The sequence below is a fragment of the Nasonia vitripennis genome, chromosome 5, assembly GCF_009193385.2.
Source record: "Nasonia vitripennis strain AsymCx chromosome 5, Nvit_psr_1.1, whole genome shotgun sequence".
NCBI classification, from domain to species: domain Eukaryota; kingdom Metazoa; phylum Arthropoda; class Insecta; order Hymenoptera; family Pteromalidae; genus Nasonia; species Nasonia vitripennis.
This window is the reverse complement of record NC_045761.1, coordinates 4,313,849-4,332,985: the sequence shown is the minus strand read 5'-3', so window position 1 is coordinate 4,332,985 and position 19,137 is coordinate 4,313,849. Positions and strand designations below refer to the sequence as shown.

General features: G+C 42.9%; 2 protein-coding genes across 4 annotated transcripts in view; one reads left to right on the top strand and one right to left on the bottom strand.

Moving 5' to 3' along the window:
• The window catches only part of LOC100121241 (non-lysosomal glucosylceramidase), a 29,194-nt gene extending 27,879 nt beyond the window's left edge, over positions 1–1,315 (bottom strand). The window contains exon 1 of one of the 2 annotated variants that reach the window (XM_001604785.6): positions 500–1,315. In XM_001604785.6, the coding sequence (XP_001604835.1) occupies positions 500–633 (134 nt within the window). In that variant the 5' untranslated portion in view covers positions 634–1,315. The remainder of the gene's footprint in view (positions 1–499) is intronic. The other variant, XM_031932019.1, reaches the window with a different exon arrangement.
• LOC100121262 (KICSTOR complex protein SZT2) lies at positions 1,302–19,092 on the top strand. 2 transcript variants are annotated; one of them, XM_031932016.2, is made up of 27 exons: positions 1,302–1,773; positions 1,950–2,267; positions 2,348–2,425; positions 2,487–2,895; positions 2,970–3,190; positions 3,259–3,893; positions 3,970–4,707; positions 4,783–4,985; positions 5,053–5,216; positions 10,365–10,704; positions 10,793–10,978; positions 11,050–11,345; positions 11,423–11,765; positions 11,847–12,211; positions 12,292–12,394; positions 12,458–13,303; positions 13,377–13,913; positions 13,990–14,453; positions 14,533–15,087; positions 15,155–15,863; positions 15,957–16,051; positions 16,122–16,927; positions 17,008–17,173; positions 17,244–17,460; positions 17,535–18,037; positions 18,156–18,773; positions 18,864–19,092. In XM_031932016.2, exons 1-27 carry the CDS (start codon positions 1,753–1,755, stop codon positions 18,993–18,995), a joined length of 10,068 nt encoding a protein of 3,355 aa, XP_031787876.1. In that variant the 5' UTR covers positions 1,302–1,752; the 3' UTR covers positions 18,996–19,092. The 2 variants fall into 2 exon arrangements, with proteins under 2 accessions (XP_031787876.1, XP_031787875.1); XM_031932015.2 differs by having other exon boundaries at positions 17,535–18,055.
• The last annotated feature ends 45 nt before the right edge of the window (positions 19,093–19,137 follow it).

Below are 19,137 nucleotides of genomic sequence, written 5' to 3'. Positions count from 1 at the left end.
GCTCAACGAACGGAAATGGATTTTGCAATTAAAAGTCTGTTACGACGTCCGTCGCGTCGTTCATGGAAAGGAAGATTAAAATTTAAACGAATGATTATACGCGTTTTATCAGAAGTACGTGTAATTTCATAATAATTAGAGCTTGCGCCGTTTTACTTCGAGTTACGCCAGCGCATCCTTATATACTGACGCAATTACGCGAAACCGCCGCGCGTTGATCAATGGTTTATAGATATATTCTAAAAACCTACTTTGCGGACAGCTTAGCATTACTTTTTTTAAGCCTGTATAGAAGTATACGTGTACTTGAAATATTTCAATGATTATACGGATACACTTTGCACAATACAATTGAGCAACGAGGTAAGAAGTGCACGGATCACGAGCCTTGGTTCTTTACACTTCAACGCGCAGGTATAGCTACATATCATAATAGAGAATTCATGAACATACGCAATCGATAAGGTTAACACGTATGTATACACAGCTATATACGAACCTCACAGCCAGAGGCATCATCTGAATGGTCTGCTTGAACTTGGGCCTCAGCTTCTGCGACCATTTCTCCGGGTACTCGTGATCGAGTCTCACTTTGAAGCCGTATTTCGGCACCTCCCTAACCCTGCCTCCCATTTTTCTTGAGTATATAAACAAAGCACAGCTGATAATCGTAAAATGCCAGCAACAATCCAACGGATATCTCAGGATGGATCGCTCGATTCCATTTAAACTTGGCGCTGACGAAAGATTACACACACTGCTGCAGCATCAGTTACAACGCGTTTATCAATATGAATAACCGCTTTTACTCATCATTACTGTATGGGCGCCGCGGAAAACTCTCGCCGATAAAGTTCAGCGAAAGCTCGATAACCCATACGCGCACGCACTCACTCGCTGCAGGCGCACTTGACACTGGTGTTGAACACGGAATGACAGGGGATCGGACGATTGATTGATTTTCTTCGCACGGTCTCAACTGCAGCGAACTGCCAAAGCGGCACTTTTACTTTTATACCGACCGACGTGTATAATCTCGTCATGCTAGGCTGACTGCAGAAAACACTCGTTTGCGAGCGCATCGCAATTTGCAATCGCTCTCCTCTCTCTCTCTCTCTCGCTCCCTCGCTCAATTACAAGTTTATACACAGAGACAGTGGAGACAACGAAGAAGGAGAGAATGTGTGCAATGCACGTCAGCCTTCGAAACAAACAACTTGTGACTAAGACTTAACCTATAAATCCAGAAATAGAGAGGAATATATATCTACTGCGTTTATCTCTCTCGCTTCCAGAGGCGTCTCGGTCGGTACTCGCGGTTGATTTCATATACGCACGGAGACTCGCTGACTCGACATCGCAAGTGTACAGCCATATATCAGTGCTCTATATATAGATATATTATACGTGTATGTACACGCACACAACACTGTACATATGCTCGCAGATACGCGCACGCGATACGTAGGAGGGTGTTCTAGGTTATGTTTACTATTGAAAACATTGGCCTGCAGTCTAAAAGTCTGGCTCGGAGAGTCGCGGATGTTGAGCTCTGAAAACACCAGTGGAAAAGTGACCTTTGCTCGACCAGCTGAAGAGAAAATATGGCGTTTTTCAGCTGCAGCTTACTCTTGACGCACTGCACCAGAAGGAAGTACTGCGAGGTTTACAGGAATATCTCGGGAGCAGCTCGTTGACATGTCAGAAGCTCCAGTTTATTGTGTAATAATTAGTTAATACTAAAGTGCCACCATGGATTGTTCGGAAAACGAGGTAAGCAGATGCCTTGTTTTGTCCCGCATTCGTTGCAGTTAATTTATTCGATTTATCATTCACGTGATCATCGCGTACAATTGAATGAAATAAATCGCGTTCTTCGTTTTATTTTATTTGTTTTTAATTCGTCAACTGCAAAGTTATAAATTTTAAAAAAATTCTTAATTTTACAGAAACCAACAGTTCTCGAAGCAGATACTGTGTATCTGCTGATGAAGAAGGGTTTTCCCATATCTCGCAATGTCAGAGCACAATGGGTACTGCAGCACTTGGATACTGTCATTGCAGTACAAAATCCTGCCTTGGATTGCGAGGAATCGCCAGACTTGGAAATAGTCTCTGTACTTCCCAAGGATGGCATTGATTCATGGTGTCCAGAAAACAGCTATCAATTTCTTTACAAAGTGACTTCGTCAACCACAATCAAATTTCTTGCTCATAGATACAGAATGGTTTTTAGTTTAGACTTAAGTCCTTCTCTTGCCGCAGTTGTGAGTATTGCTGCAAAGCTTGAATTTATTCAATTAAAAAGGTCTTTGATAAAAGTTTAACTAATTGATTGTATTTGTAGGATATTCAACATGGGGAAATAGTTATTGATGAAGTTTTTACGTCTACAAAGCGATTCCTTGAAGGCCTAACAAGACCAGTAAGTATAGAATATCAAAAATAGTTGCATTCGAATAGAACTAATAAAATGCTTATTCCAGTTTGTTGTCCCTGGAAGCAAAAGAGTAATTCATCCAGAGATTTACGTAACTGTGATAGTTCATACACCTTTTTTTACAAATCCAGCCCAGCAAGTGTTAGTTCAAGGTTGGCTAGTCACTAAGGAGAATGTTGCTAGTTTAATGCAAACTATAGAAACCCAATTGAATTTATTGGAAGAAAAAGTTGCTCAAGTTACAAGTTTAGTCAATTTACAATTAGAAACCCTGAGGGCAGAGAGTGAGAGATTAGTGGGTGGGCTTTTTGAAGAAGGTGGTACAAGTATTGGCAAAAGTAATTTGAACAACAATGTGTCCACGATTGCCATGGTTCTACCAGAAACTGGATTTGTTAATATGTTACGTTATGGAATGTTAGCGCTGTCTCTCTTACCAGAGCATAGCTGTGCTCGTAAGTAATAATCATTAAATGAAAAAAAAAGTTAATCACCAAATGTATCTAACAGGTATTAATATTTTTTACAGACTTAGTCATAGTTACGGATGGAATTGTTGGAGTCAATGATGTTCATGCATTAGAATCAATAATTCAACAATTAAGGGCAACAACAGTTGCTTGTAGCTTTTTACATGTTGGAAGCTCGTATCGTCCTAATAGTGCAAATGGATTAGTGCCATATCCAGATTTATTAAGATTTTTTGCAACTGCGACCTTGGGTAGTTATATGACTGTATTTCCTGCAACGGTAATATAAATTCACTTTCTAGATTAAAAAGAAAAACATCAAATAATATATTTAAAACTACGTAATAGGTTGCTACTGAAGAGATGGACATGAATAAGTATCATATAGAATTGCTGTGTTGGCAACTTTATCGAACTAATCATGCAGAAGTCGCGAGTGTGGGTCCAAATGCATGGCATACAAAAAATAGTTTATTTTATGGTCATGAGCCTCCTCAGCTTCTCAGGAAAAAACAGATCGACGATCAAGTCACTTGCACCCTAAACAGTCTTCTGTGTTGTAGGTTGCGTGAAGGATATTTAATTAAGAAGACGGCCATACGCGATGGCTGCTTAGAAATATGTTTCGTGCTACCATGGAAAACTCACGTTTACGTAGAGTACGTGGTGACGTGTCCCAGGTTTTTGAAGTCTCTTTCAGTTTGTAATACACTTCAGTACACAATCACAATAGAGGCGCCATACGAATTTTTGCATGACATAACGTGTTTATCAAAAAAACCGTTAAAGTCGCAGTACAGACAAAACATGGTATCAAGATTTTGGTCTGCGCTGACGTCGTTGACCGAAAGTGACAGTATGCTGGTGCATTTCAGTTGGTTTCCAGGAATGGGATGGACCTGGTACAATGTTCCGGATACGATCAGAAGCGGTATGCCGTTATTTTATCTACCCACATCGTCGTCTAGTTCCATCCAGCTCAGGTACAGTCTGATCGAATATTTAAAATAAACAATCGTACAACAAACAAATAACATACTCATATCTGAATCAACGTAGTGATGCAGCGTGTCCACAATTCGGGCAGATCTGGCAGCCAGTTGTCTCACTGGAACCTCATCAATGGCCTCGATGGCTACACTCTCAGCGTGTCACGCTCATCCTCCTTCACGACAGACCACTCTCTAAGCATCTGCACCAAGCGAATCAAAGTGGTCGGTTTCAGAGCGTGCAATACCGTCAGGCTGCAGCTGTTCTCTACGGCATGCTCAAGACGTGGGCGACCTTTGTCCTGGTGGAAAATCACACCTACGTGCAATTTATTCACAAAGAAGCAGACAAGCCTCCGATCTCCTTTTCACTCATAAACATTAGCTGCAAAGCTCTGTGCGTCGTTCTAAATGTGGCCTTCGCTGGTGGCACCGAGGGTGTCGTTCGTCACAACGTCATGACCGACCTGCTAGAGCGATTGTCACAGCTCACGCTTCCAAGTAGGAGAACCGAGCAGAGGGAGGTACCTTGCTGCATTATCCTGCACAAAGCACTAGAGAAAATATTGATAAGGTACGAGAGGATGCCGATCGATTTGAGTACCGTCATCTTTCCCGACGGTTCTCAAATAATCTCCAGGAACGCATCGATCGCTGGGGGCAGTCTGACCACTACCCTCAGCAGATATCTATATCATGCGAGATGGCTGTGGCTCCTGAAAAAACCCTCGTTGCAGACGGTACCCGTGATTACATTACCGAGACTGAACGTTGCCGCGGTAGCTAGGATTTTATCTACTATTACAAAGTAAGATTTTTTACTTCACTTTACAAATTTTGAGAAATTGAAAAATTCCATTAAACGCGTCAACATTTATTTTAGAATTCGATTAGCAGAGGGTTTCAACTTTGCCTACTCTGCTGCCGGCATAATAAATACTGTGATGGAAGTACAAATGAAAGGGCCTGGGAGCGACGATATATCATATCCTTGTATAGTACAATATATTTTATTCCCTCCACACGTAATTGTGGGCCCAGGAGGACTAGAAAAAGAAAGTGGATCTGATGAGGAAACCGATGAAGGTAATGTTACTACAAAAATATGCTCATGCTTATTGTTACGGCAAACTAATTTAATGTTCAACGGCAGGTACCGCCGATGGAGAAAACGGCATCGAAGATACCGAAACTTCTGGAGATTTTCAAATAGTCATGGAGGTCTGGATCGAACCCCAGTGCGGATATGTGCAGACTACTGCGGCCAAGAAGGCTGCTTACATGCATTTTCTCGAATACCATCAACTTCCTGAAGCGGTGAGTACTCAAAAATTCACCTTAATTTACAATATAAAAACATGCCATGGAAAATATTACAAAGAAATTTAAAAAGTCGAAGGCGATGGCGATGGGTCGAAATAATAAAAGTAATCGAATTATTTTCGGCGTTATAACTTTCCCTCGCACCTTTTAACAGCTTAGGCTTAGATTAGTTGTACGAGACATAGATTGTCTCATTATCTCGAATAAGTCGCCGCTTGATAAGATATGTAATATTTCCGATATTTCAACACGCATCCATGTACTTCTGATTACACGTGATTGACGAAGAATGCGTTCCTCAATTCACATTGGCACGAATCGATTCTCCATTAGCCAGAAATCACGTCCAGCTTCGACTTCTACTCTCGTAGTCCTCTGTATACGCTCGACTTTGCACTCGATTACGTAAAGGTACACGAGAGGTATGGTCGCGACAAAAGCTAATTTCTCCCCAAAAAAAGACGAGCCCTGGGAATAATGCGAAAGCCGCGTCTCGAGTTTCTTCGCTTATCTCCCTGGCAACGCGGCTACGCGTTGATAATGCCTGTAATCAGCAAAATAAAAATTTATCCTGACCAGCGGTTTTCTGAAGTGCTTTATTTTGTCAGGTAGACGAGCGAGCGAGCGAGCAGCCAAGCCGACGAGCGCGCCTGCTATCTCGCTCGGCAAACAGCCGTCAAAGATATTGAAGATTTCAGCCGCAACTCGAGGGAGAGAGAGGTGCTCGAAAAACTCTCTCAAGCTTGGCCTTTTATTTTCCCTTGGCTCTCGCGCGTCTGCGACGATTCGTTGGTTTTTCCTCTTTGTTATTGCTCCTTTTTATCGCTCCAATCGTGAGTACCGGGGTCATTGTCTTTTAAGCTGATGCTGTGTTGCGGTTTAATTTATTAGGTCGTAAAAACGAATTCTAGAGTAATGCTTACTAATACAATTTATTATAGGTATTTAGTTTGGAATTTCATGTTCTGAACTTTTTCATTCACTGAAAATTATCCTAAGAAATAACTAATTTTGAAGGTCTTCTATTAAAAAGATCAGTACTGAAAATTTAACGTGAACGTATTTTTAAAGAACGATCTCTTTTTCCGTTATGAAACTACGTGAAATCAATTACCTAGATCAGAGCCATGTTGACGATCGACAGTTTATAAATACTTTATCGACAGTACGGCAGATATGCATCTCGTGCATCACGTTTCAATTAAAAATGAAAAAATGAAAATTCTTCTTCTCTATTCGTGTATTTCTGTTTGCGATCAACTTTGTATGCAGCGTGTTATAACCGCATTTACATAATATGACATTTTGCGCGCTTCGCGCGAGCAATTGCTTTTATTTGTATGCTTTTTGGACATATCTTAAGTTTTGAGGTTATAACTTCTCAATTTAGAATTATTGTTTCAATGAATATCAAATTAAAATTTATTAATGAATGTATTAATTGTTTTATTATTTATTCAATTTGCTTTTATATCATAAATAACTTTGTAAAAATTAAATCTATTTTAATTCGTAAATACTTTCTAGATTTTGTATTTTCGCGCCATTTTAAAAGCAGCTAATCAAATCTCGTTTTAGTCGGCTTCACTTATCTCGTATCTCTTTTTGAAGAAGGGATTATCTCGTATCTCTTTTTTAAGAAGGGATATTTCAAATTGCAATGCACGTCGAATTTTTCGAGCGGAATAATCCGCACTCGATACTTTCGATACTTTGTATCAATCTACAACGAGGAATTACATCAGTAAAAAATTATGACGAAGCTTTTCACGATAAAATCGCAGTATAGCTTCAAATCGGTATCGATATGATTTTTGTAATATTGCAAAAATAAAAATGAATGGCACATCAAGGACGTATTAGTCACGATTCAAACTTATAGAAATTTCGCAATGATTTTTCACCGAACTTCATCGACTGAGTCAAGCGTCGATGATTCGATTTTAGGGGCACAGCTCGGAATTATGAAATCCTTCGAACTGCGCCAGTTGCGTCAAAAGGAAGGAACTATCGATCTTGGGTAAACATTTAATTCTTAACGCGGAGAAACTTGTTTCTTTATCGTGTACCATTTGAAATTTCGTTTCCGAATTTCCGTAGACAGGCGACCAAGGTGGAGAGATAGCGCGTAGGCTAAATCAGCTAGAAAAGTAAAAAAATAAATATTTTACCAAGATAGCGTGTCATCGTCTCTCAGAACCTACGCCTATAAATGCTACAGATATTATTTTGTTGTTTTCATTCGACACTCCCCATCGGTAACTTTTCTCACGATTCGCGCGTTAACGCCGCGATCGAAGTAGCCGATAGAACGACGAACGGCGTACAAGTACTTTTCCCGGCTCCAAAAATTCCGTCATCCTCCTCGACCCCCGCGACCGGTCAGCCGCGCGAGAGGACACCTCGGGAAAAAAGAAATATCAACCTCGCGCATAACGCGCCAGATATATAATAATACAGCTCGTAGCTCCCACTCCGTGTATCATGCACACCTAGTTTCTGTATCTCTGGAAGGCGACAGGGCGCCGTTATCGTTATCGGGGCGGGGCGGCCGCGAGCGAACGCCGCCGAGGCGTCGAGCGAGAGAACGAGAGTGCCGATATCGATGAGCTAGGAGAGAAGAAGGACCTGGAATGGGCTATCAGTCCGGCCGAGCTGCGACGCGTATATATAGGGCCCGGCGTATCGCCTGGGCCTTCTAGTGACCCCTCGTGTGCCACCTCGAGCGCACCTTCGAGCTCCTTCGTGATTTTTCTCTATCTCTTCGCTGATGGTCAAGTGCCCACCGCTGCTGCTACTGCTCTGGATAAGTTGTTCATTTGGTGACAGTGCTTTGGAACATCGCCGAAAGTCGAAGTGCGCGCGCAAATCGGTAGTCTCTCGTACGCTGCGTCCGCCGATTTATTCATACCGATTAAATTATCTTCGGGACATGCGCGCGTTGTGGCCGAGTGTTATTTCACGCATACACGACTCGCAGCGAGCGCGTAAATTTCGTTTCTCTCTCGAAAAAGAAGCTCGATTCACCGCGCGCCAGTATCTATCTCTCTCGCTCGGAACACAGTGACGAAAGGTGCCCCCATGGCTGATTACATGCGAGCGCGCGTTATGTAAGCCTCGCTTTTACATACATCTACGCGTCGTAGTAGAAAGAGAGAAAAAGAATCGCGGTTTCCCCGGGCGAGGAAGAATCATCGCGAGATAAGAGACAGTCTTTTCGGGGGCGGCGCGGAAACGCATCTTAGTCATGAGGCCAACGGCGCTGGGAGCGCTCGCGACTCGGTAGAGAGAGAGAGAGAGAGAGAGAGAGAGAGAGAGAGAGAGAGAGAGAGAGAGAGAAACGAGTCGCGTATAAGAAAAGAGAAATAATTCGGGAAAGAGGTTCGGTGCAGTGCGCGAGGAGCCGATAAGAAGCACGTATACAGTTGCGTCGTCTTATCGATCTAAAGCCACCTCAATCTCTCTCGAGTGAATCACGAGTTTGAGCAACGGCTCGCGGGAGATAATGGAATCGTTGCCTGTGCGCGAGCGCGAGTTTCGCGATGTTCCACTGCTTTTTCGGCACCAGGTGAATCGGCAGACAGTGCGTGTGGTACATTGGATATTTTTTTCACTCTGAGATATCCGACGAAGGGCTGAGCGAAATTATCGAGCGAGTTATGGTCGCACCGTTGATAACGACGTTGTAAGTATCGTATGCTCGAATAGAATTTTAAACTGGAATATCGCGTGCAGCCGCTTTTCGCGTGTTTGTTTTGAGATAAATTTCGAGAGAACGACTTTCGGAGTAAAAAAAAACTGTTTGGTTCACTCGAGTCTTTACAAGCCACGCTTTAAAAGATTTCTGTGTATTGGCTAAAATCATGCCATATGGCGTCATGTTTTTTTTTGTAATCTTGCCGAATGAAATCTAGCTTTGTAGAGTACTGGACTGCGGCCTAATCTTCGAGTCGAATTCACGACACGCGTATTATATTCCAATTTTATAATTTCTATCCTGTAAACGATCGTCGCTATGTAACGCAGCGCGTACCACTCCGACGAATCCATCAAGCTCTGGAAGAGATAGAGAAAAATCGCATGCGACCTTCCACGTGGAGCAGCTCCTACTCGGACTCGACGATCACCCTGGGCGGATAAGCTGCGGACCGAGCCCTCTTGAGTTGGAAGTGCGGATCTAGACAGTGAGCGCCTAAGACTCTGAGGAATTTGCCAGATCTAACTCTTCCAGCTCGAGATAGCTCGGCGCTACGTCGGCGACGTTAATCGGCGATTAGGCATCGATATTTTTTCCCGGCGCCGATCGATATCTTGACATAGAATCTCGTCGCTCAAGATAACTGTTGCCAGGGAAGAATGAGAGGGAGGAAAGCAGCCGTTCGAGGGTTCGAGGTTCAAGTGGAGTAGTGGTCTCTGCGCTTTGTGATTAAGTGAGATTCAACTCCTCCAACTTATTCCTGGAACCCTTGTCCATCGAGATCGTCTTCGACGTCAGTCTTCTTCGGGGACGTTTTTTGGCAGACTTGCGATTCAGAACTGTATGATCGTGTCATACATTGTATTAAAAATAAGATATCCTTGACGCATGAATTGTAAACAATATTTGTAATATTCTCCATGGTTTATGTATTTTTATATTTGTCGTGCATGTTGCTTCATCCTTTTCAGCATCGAGAAAGAATCTATTGTCAGAGAAAATTCATTGCAATGCTCGCGGAGAGAATTTATTGATAAAACGGCTATCGCGTCATGGTTTCTTATCAAAATTATTCATGTTGTTATCAAAACAAGGCATCCTCTCTAATATTTCAGATTATTGAATAACGCTTTGGTAAATATTTACTCGAATAATTCTGAAATAAATAGATTCTTTCTTATCGAAGGCATATTATTTTTGCATGCACATGTTTTATTTTTATACTCATACGATTTGTACCATTTGATTTTATAATAGATAGTACTTTTGTGGAAAATAAATGAAACATATAATACTCGTTACATATTTTCTTTTCAATTAATCTGATATTCACCTAACATTCCCTCATTCGACTGATTTAAAAGATGTAGCATCTTCGCAATAGTTACCCCAGAAATGCATACTAGCATTCTATGCCTCTGAACTATCCTCTTTTAAACAAACAGATATCGAAAATCGACAAGGAATGCATCAACGCTCTACTGACGCTGGAGCACCTGAGTATGATGTGCCAAGTGTCGCCGCTCGATAAGAGCCACGACTTACCAGGTAACCAGCAGCAGCTGCAGTCCAGCGGTTTACCCACGAATCAGACGTCCAACAACAACAACAATAACAACAATGGTCTTAACCACGGAAAAACGTCGAGGAGACCAACGTACGCGGACATCTTGGAGAATCCCCTCGTCGACGATCGTATTCGCCCGATGCAGTTCGACTTTGACGCGCTTGGCATACTTCCGAAATGCCAACAGGCCGAGCTCCTGTTCTCCATGTTTGCCGATGGTCAGGCGTTAATTTCTTTCTTTTCGTTCTTCAAACGTTGTCTTGTATGATCGGTTCCTTTAAGCATTAAGCGATTTAAAATCTTTAGATTACCACGACCAACTGCACGGTGACAATAACGCCAACAGAATTTTGATGGACGGTCTGCTAAACCACATAAAAAGTTTGCACAACAAAGAGCTGATACTGAGCGCGGCCGAGTCGGACAGGTTCACCAAGATGCTCTTGGAGAGACCGAGAGAAGACGGGGCGAGACCTCAGTTCTGTCACTACGGTATACGTTAATGCCCCGCACACTAACACTTCCCTTAAAAGTCCAGCGCTAAAACTCAAAAATTTCCGCAGAAACCTCGCTGCTGGGCAGTAAAGGGGTACTCTACCCGCGATGGAGGTGCTTCATCAAGGGCATAAGCGTGACGCACGTGATAGTGACGCTTTTGCCGGCGGCCGAGAGCGACGTCCAGCTGATGAGCCATCCTGACGAGGACGTCGATCGGCACGTGCTAACGACGCCAGTTTTCTCCCAGCAGCCGGACGAGTCGACGAGCGAGCACATCGAGTACAAGCAGCTCTACGGCGACGCCGAGACCTCGCAGTCCGGCGACACGTCGCCCGTTCAACGGAATCGCGCCGAGACCGCGGTGAGACTCGCATAAGAGACTTTTGCAACAGCGTAAATCATTCGATTGACGTAAAATTTCGCCTTTTATTGATACAGGAGAGCACCGACATGGAGTACCTGAAAAACGCGCTGGCTTTCAGCACACCCAAGGCAACGGACATGTTCGACAAAACTCCGGTGACGGCCTCTGCATCGGCTGACGGTACCTCGAGGCGCGGACTGGTGCTGCCGGTCTACGTGTACGACTGCTCGCTGGCTCTGCTCATAGACGCGCTCATCGAGAAACACGAGAAGCCGAGGTTCAAGGACATCTATCGCGATCACACCTACAGGGTGTCCGATAATTTCCGCGAGGAGTTCGTCAATCTCAAGTCCGGAGACAACACCAAACCCTCCTCGCCGGAACCCAAGAGCGAAGACTCCGACAACGTTTCCAGCGGTGATTATATTTGATTCATTGTTTAAAATTGCCTATAGGGACGTACCTCTAATTCTGTGTGTTTTCGCTTTGCCCAAGAAGATCAGCGAAACCTGATGGAGCACTGTAAGGTCCTGAGCCTCGCGCACTGTAACTCGTACGTCGTGGCGGTCTACAAGTCCCTGATCCTGCAGCAGTCGATCAGCTACGACGACATAGACGCTGCCGTCGAGCAGTGCGAAGAGTTTCTCATGGAGATCAACATCACCGACTACCTCAAAGCCGTCTGCCGTCACCTCAGCCCCCAAGATGAACACGACGCCGAGTCGCCTTGCAGCGAGATGCGGAACATTCACAATCTCATCAAGGACAAGTTTAGGAAGATCATTAACGTTGCCTTCAAGCAAGTGCCTGTCCACCCGGACTTTTACTACTGCCTACCGGCCTGGAAGTCGTGCGACGAATTGGTTTGTTCATTGTCGTTATGCCCGTGTGGTGTGTACTAATATCGCGCTTGTTGCTAAGTTTGTTCGAATGACATTTTCAGGCTGACGCTGCGACCCAAGCCTCCTCCGATAGCGACGACGATGTACGATTTACCTTCAATTCGGAAGCCATCAATGGAAAAATAGGCAACTCACTGAAAAAAGGTAATGCTTCGAGTTCGTGAATTTTCTGCACTACAGATACTCACTCGCGTCTTATTTTATTAGTCAATCATATTTCCTCGATGCCGTGGACCGGGGGTAGCCTGATAGGGCATGAGCGCTTCGTGCTATCGGAATGTTCGGATTCTGCGGATTCCTTCGGTAGCGATCTGCAGACGGATCCGGAACACAGTCGCGAGCAGCCTCTCTTCCTTCAACTGAACTGTTCGATACACTCCAAGTCGAGTTTTTCGACCACTGCCGTCAAACTTCTGCCTACCTGCTTCACCGAGGTCACCCAAAAACTCGAGGATTTTAACCTAAAGGACACATCCAGCTTGAAGGTGACTCTTGACATAATCTGTCTGAACTTGCCGAAGGATGTCCTCGAGGTAAGCATCGACAATACACCCGCTGGCTTGAGAACCACGTCGTACTGCAGCGAGGGAAGTATGACGCGCGCCGACACCAACGAGTCCAGCTTCGATCGACTGCAATCGGTAGAGGCCGATCATATTTACGATGGATTGAATAAAATGCCACGCCATCAGGGCAACGCCGTGTCAAACCTTGTCGATGAGATTAATTGGTTACTGAGGGACGAGACCGCGGCTGTCCTACTAGATAAACCTTCGCCAACCGAGGATACGCTAAATTTCGTTGCTAAACACGTTGCTGAGTCGAACAACAGAGCCAGCTGCTACCTCGACAAGGTGCCTTTACACTTTGTCTTCTCCTCTGACAATAGCTTGCCGAGATTTGTCGAAGAGCTGAAAAAGCTCAAGATTGATCGGTATTGCATCAAACAGGAGGGTGGCTTCTTTTACTTTGTAAAAAATTCAACCGATGAGATGGCTTCGGATGCCGACCGAGTATCTTTGAGTGATTTCCATACTAAACAAGACCGTAAAGGTACGCTATAAAAATTGCGATTTGTTAACGAAATATCGTTTTCCTACGGCAATGTCAATCAAATTTTTTATAGGGTTTGAGCTCAATAGTTCTTCAGTCTTTAACAGCGATGACTTTCCCATTGCAACGTCCTCCCGGGTAAAGAAACAGGATTCGGGCGACCCTCCAGGCTGCCATTCGGAAATTTCAAGCATCGGCGATAATCAGATCGGTACGGATGATGGTTATGAGGGTGATAGCAGTGACTCTGAGGACGAATGCCAATGGCTCATCGACCTCGACCGCCGTAGAGAACTACTGCCTAACTTCTGGCTGATTCTGCATGTCGAAAACAACCATGTAAACGTCTACTTTCACTGCCGTTTCCTCGAACTGACCTCACCTGAAGTTGACCGCTACCAGCAAGTGCAGAAGACGGCGGTGGCACGGATAAAGGCAATCTGTCGACGTGTCAACCAGTACCTGTTGTTACGAGATTTGCACGATAAACGCATATGTGACCCACTTCTTGAACCTGAATCTATCGAAGACCATTCGTGGAAGAGCGCAGAAAACAACGCTGATTCATCAGCATCTGCTACACATAATCAGAGTACAAGCAATAGTTCAGGTACGACTCAAGTGATATTCAGCAGCGATAAGAGTTTCTATGGGTTTGATAATCGCCATTGTAATTAATTTTTCAGTTACAAGATCAAACGTGTCTCCTGGCATGTTCCGATGTCCAATAGTATGGGAAGTTCCATTTTGCCTACACCACCGTCTGAAAACTGGTCCCGGAAAGACGGGCCTGTCCCGCGGAATCAAAGCTCTACAAGCAGTGCTCAATCGCTTTTCCGTAAATAATCGTAGCAACATGTTTGTCTATCAAGAGAGCAACGGCAACGTGTTTTACCTGCGTCTTCACGAGCGCACGAGCGACGATAGACCGCTTCAGAGCAGCAAACTTTCGGAGAGTGATGAAAAGCTTATAGTATCGCGAAGTAGCAGCATTGCCTCTTTGTCGCAAGCCAAGAGTCTTGGCGTCTCAGTAGATCTAAATTCATCATCGTCAACCTCAACAATGGATTTGTTGAGACCACGAGTTCGATCCTTCGGCGAAAGAGAATCAGACATACTTAACAAGTCTGGAGATTCGATCGTCTTAATGGTACGTACAGTCATTGTTAAAAACTTGAATCGTCGATTAAAACGCTTAGAATTATTAATTATGTACCTTTTTTCACCAGGTGCACGGAATATCAGAAGCAGGTCCAGAAGTCAGATATGAACTCGTTCAAGTTTTACAAAATCGTCTCGATGACGCCGTTCTGGAAGTTTTGTCTGTTATGTTAGCGAGAAATCCAATGTGTAAACTCACTCCATCAGACGTACACTTTATTCAAAGACAATACCGAGTTCCCGAGAGCGTCATTCGATTGTCAGTACAACAGCGCTGCTTACGACATATGGGTGCTCTCGGCTACTACCTTCGTCAAAATATACTGCAATTTCTCTACACACCTAAGTACACTGATACAAGAGCTCACTCGCACTTTCAAGATTACTCGCAGCAAGATGGGTCGAACAAAAGAGTTCCCGAAAGTGATATCTTTCTATACAACCAAAGCCATTCTAGTGGCAGCCGAGGAATAGCGTGTATAGCTATTGCCATTGTAAATGAAAAGGGCGACATTATTGTCACCGAAAACGAGAATGTTTTTGACTCAATGTTCCCGAGTTGTCCAGAAATTAAAGACTTCGAAGATATCGTTGCAACTAATGTCTATTGGGGACTTAATTGTGTAAGTATACATTATTTTGTTGCAGATTATCATGAAAACAAGAAAGCTTACGATAAAATTTTTGCAGGAAAAAAATGATTCGAAGTCAGGTACAAAAGCTTACATTGAATTTCGTATATGGAAACAAGGACGAGTAAATTTAGAAGCTCTGGTACATAAACTAAAAGCTGCTGTGAAACACGCAAATTGGGACTTAATTACTGAGTATAACTTCCTACCAACACCATTGACTGAATCGTTTAACGATGAAAATGATACGGATGATCATAACATAAGGAACGATCCGTCGGAATTGAATAGTTACGAATTGGGAGAGAAAGGAAAACTTAAGGAAGTCTATCACACTACACTACCGTATTGGTTTCAATTTGCTTTAGATCTCGCAGCTCCATCAATGAAGAAACATATCGTTAAATTAGAGCGAAGACACTCGTTGCCGGTGATTCTCAAGGAGTTGCAGAATCTGGTGCACAGTCATGCATTGGATACAACAGCGCGCACATTTGTTCAATGGAGCAGACAACCATTCATCGGTACAGATTCGACACAGGATGATTTACTGCTTAGCAAAACTATTGAGAACGTCGAAGGAAGCATCAAATGGTTACAAAAAGCTATTGAACAAAAAACTGCGGACGATTTAATATTTCTGCCACGCGATGCGACAAAAGAAGATCAGGGAACGTATGTAAGAAGTATTTTGATCGCACGAAATTTCAATCAATGGAAAGCATCATTTAGTAGTACTATTTTGTCTGAACAACTTATCCCTAAAGGTATGCATACTTTAAAAGCTTGATAAGAATACTATTGCATTTTTTAAACGTTTTCTTTTAATGTGACTAAATGACTACCGCCCATATTTTCAGATCAAAAATTACTTCAAAAATTCAACCCCTTAATTTTGGAAAAGACTTTTGTACCGAGACAAAGGCTACTTCTGGCTAAGGTTCAAAGCGAACATGTGAGTATTTCTACTATGTTATAAAAGTTTCTTTAAAAATGGACTGTAATCAAACCACGCGACTTGACAGATTCTTCTCTACATGTACAATTGGTCAAAGGAGCGCTCTGAAAAATTGATAAAGCAAGTATCCAGCTTGGGTCTGTGGTTATCATCGAGATCCAACCTTTATTCTAATATAATAATGCAAAAGTTAGGAATATTTCACCACCAGCCAGTTAGAAATTACGAACAAGAAGAACAGACTGGTCAGCAATTCTATCAAATAACAGACATGGAAAGTCTATCTAAATTTCCAAATGGTACTCAAGCTGACAGTAAGGAATGGCAAAGAGTTAATCTTCGAGGTCAATCAGGCAAAAATATGGTGTTCTCTTGGAATCAACTGATGGGACAAGTAATGCGCGATGCCAAACCAAGTGGACAGTATCCAGCCAATACTACTGATCCGGTTGTTAAAGCTGCCTACGACTTTCAAGAACTCCGGCATAAGGAAAAAAAATCGAAAGATGACTTGAACAAATTGCACACAATGTGGCAGAGTCGCGGTGCTGTTCCTAATATTCCAATCTCCGTAGCGACCTTGAATACCTTCAAGCAGCATTCACGACTCATACATTACTGCCACACGCCCTTGCTATTTCTACCAAGTTGGCGCTTGGAATCGGCAGCAACGCGAGATCACTCTTTGACACCGCCCCCCTTTAATTTGGCTGTAAATTCTCAACAAAGGTCGAGAACCACCAGCGATGCGTCTAACAAAAGAATCATATCAAAATGGCACAAAGAAATATGTGAACTGATGCTTGCCGAGTACAAACAATATTTGCAAGTACTCGGTTTCAATCCGATTCAGATAGAAACGCAAAATAAAACGTAATTTTCAATTTTCATAATATTAATTTAATCATACATAAATAACACAAATTAAAACCTTCTTAATTTTGAATTTTCAGGGACGGTGAAAATATTCTCAATCAAGCCTTTTACCTAAAAAAATCCATGCTTGGCGGAGTTCTCCTGTTCGAAATACATTTAGCGGAGCCATTTTTTGTTGTTAAATTGAGGGTCATCGAATGTAGCCGTTTACAAGCTAAATCTAGCAGTGCCTTAGTCAATCAGGTAACATCCATTTTTTTAAGAAATAAAAAAAAAGTATAAAACTTTGTTTGACGACCAACGATTTTTCCAGTTTATGCTGAGTTTTGTGGATGCCTGTGATAAAATAAAAATAAGTATGCATTTACATTCCTTCACCTACGACTTTCATTTGCGATGCATTCACTCCTACATATCCGGAAACTGTCATTGGTCTCTGAGGCACGGTTATCATCTCACAAACTTCTTAGACGATTTTAACAAATACTACAGTAAAGCTCCTAACTACGCAAGAAATTTAATCTACAGTGGTAAGTTTTTTCTTTCTAACAACTATTACTAGTGATTCAATTTGGAAAATTAAACTTCATACATCTTGTAACAGGCGTAGTAACGGTGAGCAATCTGGTTACACCCGCGCAAACCTTATACCAGTACTTGCTCTCGCATGAAAAAACCTACGGTATGCAAGTATTCTCTATGGCCGATGAAACAGACGACACGCAACACAGCGAATATGTACTTGTAAAATTACAAAGTACTCCCTTAGTGAGTTACCACGATTCCCAGGATACCAAGTACACGGATGACTTCGACGTTGCCCTTATCGTTACTTGGACCGAACAGTTTGCCCGATGCGACAGCCGCGAGATAACGCTCAAATACTACCTCATGCTAACCAGTAAACGGGAGTTACATCCTAAACGCGAGGTTGAAAATAACAACAAAATCGGCAAATTTCGAACAGTCTACAGCGTGGTCAAGTCAATAGCCAGCTCTCAAATGGACAGTCCATCCGAATCCAGTCCTTCGTCGATGACTTCGCCTTACCTTCACAAGCAGACTAAGAGCGAGCTGGTTTCTAGCTCTAGCGATCTGCATGCTGAGGTGGGCAGCTCCAGATGGGTAAAATTTTGTTACGCTTTATTTTTACTTTCTATTCATTCTATTGTCATTCTCAGCTGGAATTCAAATCATTGCCTACACTTACCTCTCGCCTTTACAGGATACAAATGCTGCTGAATCATTGGGTTCACTGAGAGAGTGCGATGGATTAGACTCGGAAGATCCAGAGAACGACGTTCGCAGTCCACTGGCTCCGACACCACCTCCAGTACCTGACTCTCCTCTAGCGACCAACGTCCTTAACGCTTCGACAGCCTCCTCCAGTAACTTGACACAAATCCGCCAAGAATCGATCAATTACCTAGGCTATTACTCGTCGCACGAGCAGCTAATGCAGCAACTCATAATGTCACAAGCTAGCGCAGCTCAACAGCACATCAAAAATATGATCGAGCAAGGAGCATTACACTGTCGCACACACTTACTTTGGAATCGATTGCTCGAGAGCCGATCATCCATGACCTACGCCGAATTCGCAGAGTTACGCTCGTTGGCCTGCGTTGAACCCTTGTCCAGGATCGACCCGAGGCTGAGCCCTCTCATCAATCAGCCGATCGGCTGGTACCAGGCCCTGGCCAAACTCCTGCAGAATAAGTACCAAGAATATCACAAGCAGTTCAATGCACCCGATGGCAACGTCATGCATCATTTAATACTTCATCCAAATTATGTGCAGGCGTTCATGATGCTAACAATCGATTTGCACACGTCCAGGGGTGTAAGTACTATTATTATTTATCGTTTGTTATACATATATTCAAGGTTAAAAAAAAAAACAAAAACAATTCACAAAATACAAATTTTTCAGGAATTGTATGCAGTATATAGAAAATCTGAAGAAATCACAAGTACGCCATTTACTATTGGGGATATTTACAGTTTGATCGAAGACTTTGTTAACGCCTGTTGTTTCCACCTATGGGTGGGACTTTATTCTTGAATACAAAATTTATTATTTTTTGATTTAAGAAACTCAGACTATCTTTGTTATTTGTATGTTGTTGTAAATAATAAAAAACTATTTTCTTGTTACAAAACCAGATGCACTAATTTTTCCTTTTTGAATGTAATATGATATAAGA

What these genes read in the sequence shown, in the direction of transcription:
- LOC100121262 (XM_031932015.2), top strand. Translation starts at nt 1,753, where the DNA reads ATGGATTGTTCGGAAAACGAG. An exon ending in TGATGAGGAAACCGATGAAG is followed by an intron (nt 4,986 to 5,052) that starts GTAATGTTACTA and finishes GTTCAACGGCAG; the next exon opens with GTACCGCCGATGGAGAAAAC. An exon ending in TCTATTGGGGACTTAATTGT is followed by an intron (nt 15,088 to 15,154) that starts GTAAGTATACAT and finishes AAATTTTTGCAG; the next exon opens with GAAAAAAATGATTCGAAGTC.